The sequence below is a fragment of the Tachypleus tridentatus genome, chromosome 2 (assembly GCF_004210375.1).
Source record: "Tachypleus tridentatus isolate NWPU-2018 chromosome 2, ASM421037v1, whole genome shotgun sequence".
Classification (NCBI taxonomy): domain Eukaryota; kingdom Metazoa; phylum Arthropoda; class Merostomata; order Xiphosura; family Limulidae; genus Tachypleus; species Tachypleus tridentatus.
This window is the reverse complement of record NC_134826.1, coordinates 46,925,889-46,935,284: the sequence shown is the minus strand read 5'-3', so window position 1 is coordinate 46,935,284 and position 9,396 is coordinate 46,925,889. Positions and strand designations below refer to the sequence as shown.

General features: G+C 36.2%; 1 protein-coding gene across 1 annotated transcript; it reads right to left on the bottom strand.

The window, feature by feature from the left end:
* Positions 1–703: 703 nt before the first annotated feature.
* On the bottom strand, positions 704–8,564 carry LOC143242908 (innexin shaking-B-like). Its single transcript, XM_076486528.1, has 3 exons — positions 7,849–8,564; positions 3,786–6,526; positions 704–3,497 (listed from the first exon to the last, which is right to left on the bottom strand). Exon 2 carries the CDS (start codon positions 6,427–6,429, stop codon positions 5,338–5,340), a length of 1,092 nt encoding a protein of 363 aa, XP_076342643.1. The 5' UTR covers positions 6,430–6,526; positions 7,849–8,564; the 3' UTR covers positions 704–3,497; positions 3,786–5,337.
* Between the last annotated feature and the right edge of the window lie 832 nt (positions 8,565–9,396).

Genomic DNA, 9,396 nt, shown 5'->3' with positions numbered 1-9,396 from the left:
AATAAATTGGTGTTTGTGTGTGTAGATTTTAAATATGAAGTTCGAACTTTAAAAATAACTAAGTTCCTTTAAAAGCAACAATGTCGAGCCTTCATGCACTGTTTTTAGGACTGGAAGCAACCCTTCGAAGCATGAATGTCCTCCAAAATATTACTAATAGTATCAGGTGTATTTTTTTCCTGCTAAAAGTGACACCGTCCAGAAATACAGATTAAAGTGGGCCTACAGCTAGACAGCCTGGTTTCGTTTCAAAAATGCTGTGATTCACCATAAGTAATCGACCGTTTGTAACATGTCATTGGAATACTTGTCAACTAGCGAGATCTGCCCACAGACTGACAGATGTGCTTGAACGTTTCACCATCAACCAGTTTAATTTGATTTCCTTGTCTATGATCTGTATCTGTTAGGTAGGGATAATTAGTTCAGGTATGAACAAGTCAACGTTAAAGTTATATTTTGAAATGGATAACTTTGGAAAGAAACGTCGCGAGACCAAGCTTATATTGGGCAAAACAAGAAACTGTCATGTTTGGTTTTAAGGAGATATTTACTAAATTTAGAACATTAACATACATGTACATTTATACAAGGAAAATATCGAATATATTTATGGATTACAATTAAAAACACACGATACATGTGTATAAATAAACTCAAAATGAACAGTTCACGTGAATAAAAAAAATCAAAATAAACACCATTGCGTGAAAAATATACAATGATTTATTTCTAAAAAAAAAAGACACCACAGCCAATATTTTTGGTCGATCATATATATACTTTTCGTCGTGCGGTAATTCAGTGTAACTTCGCGAACTTACAACTATGTCAACAGTGCACATATAGTCCATTGTTTGCCTTTGCTTAAATAAGAGATAAAAAGCTATAATCTACCAATTATACTCTGATACTCTAATACTGTCGAAACTAAGTGCTTTTCTATGTGTTTATAAAACTCATATAGCACATTTAATATCGTGGTGTTCGGTTTAATTTAAAGGTATGCACCACTAACTCACAACTTAGACTATAATAAACAATGTTTAAAATTTACACTAATAAACTATTTATCACACACTCATTAGTTTCAGTATTGGCTAGGAAATAATAATATGAAAAAATATAATATAAAATGGCGGTGAAAAACTTGCCAAATTAAAATAATTTTATAGATAAAATACGAAAATAACGTCCACTTGTCAGTTATAGACAAAAGAATAAAAACACCTTAGTTCACAATGTCATCCAGAAATATACCCCTAGTGTGAGCTAGGGGTCACAAGAAGAAATCCTCCGCTAGTACAGCGGTAAGTCTATGGATTTACAACCCTAAAATCAAGGGTTCGATTCCCCTCGATGGACTCAGCAGATAGCCCAATGTGGCTTTGTTATAAGAAAAAAACATACACACACATACACAAATAAACGTGTCACATGCAATATGTTAATGGACCCAAAAAAAAATTCAAAATCATTAATTATTCACATACATTTCAACAAGTCTGATATATTGTGTGTGCTGCTTAGGAAGTCGTCTAGTTGAACGTCTTTCTTATATAACAAGTTACAGGTAAACATTTTAATAACCCTTCACACTGCATATCAGACTTCTCTACACCTGGGCTTCATTCACCGTAACGCAAAGAGAACGCCCCTAAAAAAAAGCCTGTTTTTTAGATAAGGCACTGTTAATCCATTTAAAATAAATAAATAATTATATTTTAATTTCCCCTCTCTACACCTAATCTGTACTTTCTTACACTGATATTTAGTATCTACAACCTTTTTGTTCAATGTTCACCCCTTTATCTCTCTAGCCCCTTCACTTTTGTTCCCTTGATATTCATGTCACAGTCGCCCTCAATTCCTGTTAGATTCACATACCTTTTATTGTTGTATCCCTTTAAACAATATTATTAAATACACATATACATTCAGTTCCTTATATTGTTGCCTGTATTTATGTTCTCGTTTTTTCTCTTTCATTTATTTTATTTACTATATTTATCCTAAATGGTTTTTATTGTATTGTTATTATTACTTATTTATTTATTTTTATGTTACTTTTCTTAGCTATTTTGTAGCTTAGGAAGTGGTTCTCGAGACATCGAGCCACGTGGTACTTGTTCTTTCAACGTAGCCCTTGAATTAACTGTTTCATTCTCACTGAAAACCTGCCCGAAGACTGTTGTTGTTTTCGTGCTTTATCGACCAAATTATTTTAAATTTGAAAGTTTTTCGATATTAATTTGTACTCCATTTTGTATTTAAAAATAAACGTTATACATCATTTATTATTTTCGCCTCACACTGATGACCACAAACCCGGATACTTATGCATTTCAAAACAAACTTAGGGAAATGAACATCTGAAGCTGTATGGATAAGTAAAAACGCATGCTAATATTCGAAGAAACACATTTAAATCATTTGAACAGAAACGATGTTACACATACCTTAAATGTTTCCTTCATGTTATCTAAACTTATAATGTTAACTCTTGTCTCCCCTCCTCAACCTCGTATAACTCTAATGTAGAATATGGTTAAGGGTTCATTCAGACTTGAATACAGTCACACCAAACATGCTAGCCCTTTCAGCAACCGTACTATTCGTTGGTAAAAGAGTAGCCCATGAGTTGGCGGTGGGTAGTAATGACTAGCTGTCTTCCCTCTAGTCTTACACTGACAAATTAGGGACGGCTAGTGCAGATAGCCCACGTGTAGCTTTGCGCGAAATTCAAAAACAAACAGGCTTGAATAAATATGGTATGAACTAACAGTCCACGACCACTTATGCTTTTTATATCAGATAGAAAAACACACGTAAAATCAACTGCACTGATCTAATTAATATTTAAGGTGATAATCTGTGTGCAAAACTATCAGGACTGATACAATGCTACCTTAGATAACAATATACATGTAAAAGCAACTTTAGTGGAAAACTTAATAATTATTTACTGCATAGCAACATACGTGTGACATCAGCTATAACAATCAACTTATTATATACATTTTGAATAATAATACAGTATTCAATCATTGACATTATCGAGATTTAAGTTATAGATGGCTTAGTTTGGTTTGTTTTGAATTTCGCACAATGCTTCACGACGGCTATCTGCGTTAGCCGTCATAATTTAGCAGTGTAAGATTAGAGGGAAGACACCAGTCATCACCACCCACCACCAACTCTTGGGCTACTCTTTTACCAACGAATAGTGGGATTGATCGTCACATTGCTTTGCCCCACGACTGAAAGGGTGAGTATGTGTGGTATGACTGGGATTTGAACCCGAGACCCTCAGATGGTGCTTTAACCACCTGGCCATGCTGAGCCTTTCTAGATGGCAAAAGCGTTTATAATAATTAAATGTGAAACGAGTGTGTGTGTTTTTTTTTATAGTCCATCAAGAGAATCAAACCTCTGGTTTTAGCGTTGTAAATCCGTAGACTTACTGCTGTATCAGCGGGTGACAAATGAAACGAAAACTTCCTCTTATAATTGTTTGTTTGTTTTGGAATTTCGCACAAAGCTACTCGAGGGCTATCTATGCTAGCCGTCCGTAATTTAGCAGTGTAAGACTAGAGGAAAGGCAGCTAGTCATCACCACCCACCGCCAACTTTTGGGCTACTCTTTTACCAACGAATAGTGGGATTGAGCGTCACATTATACACCCCCACGGCTGGGAGGGCGAGCATGTTTAGCGCAACGCGGGCGCGAACCCGCGACCCTCGGATTACGAGTCGCACGCCTTACGCGCTTGGCCATGCCAGGCCTTCCTCTTATAATATCATCCGATTAAAATATAACGCGAATAAGTTCGATTTACTGTAAGGTTTGAAATTTCACATAAATAACCTCTAATAACTCATGTACTATACTCCAGAACACAACTTTCTTTATGTTTCAGTTCAAAGGAGTCACAACGGGACATTTCGCTTCTCCTAATGCCTGTCTCGCGATGGACATGTCGTATATAGCTCATTGTGTAGTCTTGTGCTTAAAATAACAATAGCTCATGGTTTCCTCACTTTCTGTATCAAAACAAAAAAGAAGGATTTCCAAGAGTTAATTTATTCTCATTAACTTAATTACATATTAGAAACATAACACGCCTACGCTAGCACCACTTCCTCTATTTCTTTTATACCAAAAACTCATTTCGGAAATGATTTCACTTCTAACGAAACAGGTAAACTGCCCGACGAAGACTTTGATAAAATAGCTGAAAGCTAGAAAATTAAATTAATGTATTTTAACGTATAGAAAGGTTCGTGTATAATTCTACGTTATGAGTTTTTAAAATCAAGCCAGTTGTTTCTTGCCCAAAAGCTATTTACAGCTTTTCGACTGACCAACAATGTTTACAAATAGTCATTAGCCAACAAACTTTGAAAATTAATGGTGTAAGATAATGGACAACTGTCTTTTCCAAACCTCTTTGGTATAGAACACGTTAATGGTTTTAACTTTAATTAATCCAGGCATTGCCTGGTGTTTAATGTATTTGACATGGGAATACGATGATCCCAAGATTATATCCCGTTGCCGTAAAAACACATTCCGAGGTTTGGAGCTGTTGATGTGATATCAGAGTGGCACGATATGTGATACAGACTAGCTGTCTTCCCTTCAGTTTATCAGCTCAAAATGTAGGAAGAATATGCGCAAATATTGTTTGTTTTTTTTATTTCGAGCAAGAAATCTAATCAAACCAGCAAATGAATTTTTTCTCACTTTATTTGTTTTTTCGCTTGTTTTTTTTTCAATAAAAGAAACTCATCTGAGATTTAGGGAGGAAACAGAACCCAAGAACTAGCCAGGGAAAGAGAATTTAACATGAAGCAAATGTCAAATTAGATCATGTTTATTATTGAACAAAGACATACGTATAATTTATGCGGGGAGCATGCCCCCTCAATTTTTCAACGGCTGGAAATATCTCCCTCACATTGCAGCAGTACTAAAACAGTGTAACCTTTAGCCATCATAGTAGTTGTAAGATTCTTTTTAGTTTAGATGAAATACCCCATAGCAAGAAAAAATAATAAAAATCTCTTACTTAGTTATCTCATTCTACAAATTCAGTGTCTTTGGTTGATACTATGACATAGGTTCATACTTATATTTCAGACGTTACTAAAGCAGCAAGCTGCTTAGACTCCTACATATTTAACAAAGACTGAAAATTTAAATAAAAATTCAAGTAACACATTTTAAAAGTTCGACTGACCTGAGATGATGCTTTTTTTTAAATATCAGATAAAGTTTAAAGTACACGTTATTTAAAATGTTAAATGTTCTGGATAGATAACTTTGGCAAATGGTCACGCTGTGGAATCTTTTGGTGCTCTTGTCATACGATTGGCCAAGTCTGCCACGACTTCCTTAAAAATGACAACATCAATGTTTTGGCCGAGCATGTAAATTAAAAACCAGTCTCCTAGTGACCCTCTTCGGACCACGGTGTGTAAATGGTCTAAATGGATTGTGCGAAAACGGAAATTGAGATAATACACTCTGACTGGTGGACAGGCAATGAGGATAATTCGACACACTAGAACCATCCCCGTCAGTGCTGCTAGGACAATGAACCAAAACCAAAGGAAGATGTATATTTTTTCATTTACAATATTTAAAGGAAGAAGACACATGGCATCGTGAGTTTCGACGTTACCCGAGGAACCGTATTTATACATCTTACACTTTGCGACACGAGGAAATATCCGTATCATAGGATCCAACCGATCATTTTGGTCCATTTCTGAGAATCGGATCACTTCCATTCCGTAGGTTAGAAATTCCCCATCAAAGAAACGATCCATCAGAAACATCTGCCCTACCACGTTCACAAATGCCAAACACTCACAGATGAAGTAGCGAGCAGCATACCAGTCGTGATGGCGCTGGCTAGAAGTCAGGTAGTCCACAAGTAACTTCTTTTTCTGTTTCTTCTCTGCCTCTCCACACATTCCGATGTCTAGATCCATCATTAAGGCCTGAATCTTTCCACCTTCCCACACTTTCCACAATCCTCGTGGAATGTAGAACAAGGCAGCTTGAAAGAACAACATGAAACATACCCACTGATAGTATTTATGGTACTTTAATTCCTCAGTGGGTTCTTTGGCAGATCCAACCCCCGGATATGGCACTTCTTTACCCACCACTTTGTCATAAGCGCTGGGCATTGTGAAAGTTGTGTGAATCCAACAGTACGTGTTAACAAAAGTGTCTGTAACTTCTCGGCTCTTCAAACAGTCGATGGGATCCCCCACGAACTGTTTCATCGAGACAACAATGGTGAATGCCAATAATAAGACCACGGTTATTGTATAATGTAGTCGAAAAACATTGTTGTCGATCCGTACACGACTTGTCTTCAATAAACTCTTTAAACTTCGTATTACGTCTAACATTATTGATGGCCTTCTGACTCCCTCGTGCGTTACATACGTATCCAAACAATGAAAACTTGTAGATAAAAACCAGTAGATTCTTACAGAAGAACAGAGGCTGTGAACCAAAAGAAACAAATAATTATGCTTGGTAAAGATTTAACACAGTGTATATCAACATGGAAATCAAATAAAAAACACCCCTAACTTTATTTATACTGTATTATAGTATAATTTATACTGTATATATAGTATTATAGTATTTAGTAATAATCTAAAGTATTAAAACGTACTCTTATTTCCCGATAATCAACACTGCTCCAAATAAAACTAGTATAAAATTCGGTGTTTTGTACCTGTTAACCAAACTATCCCAGTCAAAATTCATTTCCTGGTAATCTGCATGGTTTCAGTCAAAACTTGTATAAAATTCAGTTGTTTCTTGTCTGCTACCTACATTGTTCCAGCCAAAATTCAATGTTTCTTACCTATAATCCATAGTCTTCCGGTCAAAATGTTAATGTTTCTTATCTGTTACCTATCGGTGGACTCAGCAGATAGCTCGTTGTGGCTATAATAAAACACACACACACATTCTGTTGCCTATACTATCCTGACCAAAATTCAACACTGTAAACCACACTCTTCCGAACAAAATTCTGTTTCTTACCTACATTGTACCGGTCAAAATTCGATGTTTTTTACCTGTAATCCATACTTTTCCAGTCAAAATGTTAATGTTTCTTATGTGATACCTATAGTTCCCCGACCAAAATTCAACATTTCTTACTGTAATCCACAATCTCGGTCAAAATTCATATGTTTCTTACCCGTAATCCATAATCTCTCTTTCAAAATTTCAAAGTTTCTTACCTGTTTCCTACATTGTTCCGGTTAAAATTCAATGTTTCTTACTGTAATCTACAATCTCGGTCAAAATTCATATGTTTCTTACCCGTAATCCATAATCTCTCTTTCAAAATTTCAAAGTTTCTTACCTGTTTCCTACATTGTTCCAGTTAAAATTCAATGTTTCTTACTGTAATCCATAATCTCGGTCAAAATTCATATGTTTCTTACCCGTAATCTCTCTTTCAAAATTTCAAAGTTTCTTACCTGTTTCCTACATTGTTCCAGTTAAAATTCAATGTTTCTTACCTGTAATCTACACTCTCCCGGTCAAAAATATTGCAAGAATCAGTGTTTCCCCTTCCACTTTATATATTATTTAATCAGTCTCTACTGGCTTGCAAACACAAGACACCTTATCCTATACAAACTGATTTCAATGATTCGTGTGAAACGCAAGAACCTGATTTTTCGAAAACACTGAGCAGCATCAGTGAATAACGTATCACAAGTAAACACAGGTTCCATAAGTGAACAATAACGTTTAGTTCTTCAAAACACGACACTTTCAGTAAAGTGAACTCGACTTACCAAAGAGTGGTGTCATATAAGACTGACAATCTCGTAACTCAAGGTACCATAAAAATCCAGATGAATCTTTAACGTAGACTTTCTTGAAACACAACATACACAAGTTCTTCTGCGTCGTTCTCGTCTGGAAATCGTAACAACTGTGTATCACTTGCAAAATATCTCTGGTTTTCATCTTGCTCCTTTTTCGTGATATTACTCATCTTTCTTGGAAAAGACTTGGCAGATCTGATGCAATAACCAACCCCTCACGTTACTCAAATCAAAACCAAACAAACTTTTACTCGGTCAACTTCATGTATATTTCAATTCGTTAACTCCACCGACACGGACTTAGATGCGAGGTATAATATTTCGTGAAACGTAACCAAAAGGCCTAGCACTAGGGTGAGCAGTGCTCACGACGAGGGCAGAGCAGGCTTACCACTGTATTATTTGCTCAGCACTAAGTTCCTAAGAAAGTAGCGCAGAGAGTTCTCTGTTCTAGCTGGTCCTATATTTAGGTTAGGAAAGTAAACGACCCTGTTTTAAGCGTATAGCGGCGTACTCTTGTAACTAGGCCTGCTCGCCGCCTGGATTTCGCTCTGTTGTAAAGTCATTCCCGTGATTTTTAACGACTAGGTAATTAAGAACCATTTCCGGGAAAGCAAAACAAACTGGAAACCGCACAGTGAAGTCACTAAGAACAGCTTACGGTATTCCTTCCCTGCTAACCTAAATTAGTGTATAAAATAATAATATGATTAATACTCCGATGGGTAGAGATGTTTACAGAAACTGAGAGGATCTTTTCCCCCAAAACTGATCGCTTGCAATTTTCTTAACAGAGAAATTTTTTTCAATTGTTTTCGAGCTCAAAATTAAGTGTGAACATGTCGTAAAATTCTAAGTTTCGTCATCTACAATATTACTTGTCTGAACGTAAGCAGCATAATGTTGAATGTAGGGAAGTTGTAAGTGAAAGTCGACCTAGTTGTCCCACTTCAGTGTATTGAAGCGTTTCTTGCGCTATCCAATTCAGAAACGTTCCAATACCCAGAATGTTTAACGTAATGTTGATGCTGTAAGTTTTCCTTATTTCAGCAGTTTCTTAATCCATTTCGATAAAAAAAAAAGACTGAAACTTCTTAAATATACTTTAACAAGCTAAGGAGTTACCATTATATAGTCAGTGATGCTTGCACGCGTTTTAGGTTGGTCTTACCTATACATCACAGACGAACAAACGAGCTCCCTAGGATGCAAACTTGCACTCTTTTCAACACACCTCTCTGTACTCCCATCTTAATGTACGCGCCCTACCGTTCGTGACCCCAATCTCGACAAGCTACATGGTAATGTCTAAATGTATTCTCCAAGCGGGAGATTTTTGTTGTTCTCGGTTGTATGATTACCTCAGTGCGAGACGAGGAAAGTGAATGGACGCCACGATGAATAGTTTCAGTTTTATTTTCTTCACTAAACCATCATGCTCCGCATGCAGTTTCTGTGATGCTTTAATAATTGTTTGTTTTAGAATTTCGCGCAAAGCTACATGAGGGCTATATG

Bases quoted from the DNA above. Each gene is read 5' to 3' on its own strand.
- LOC143242908 (XM_076486528.1), bottom strand. From the start codon at position 6,429: ATGTTAGACGTAATACGAAGTTTAAAGAGTTTATTGAAGACAAGTCGT.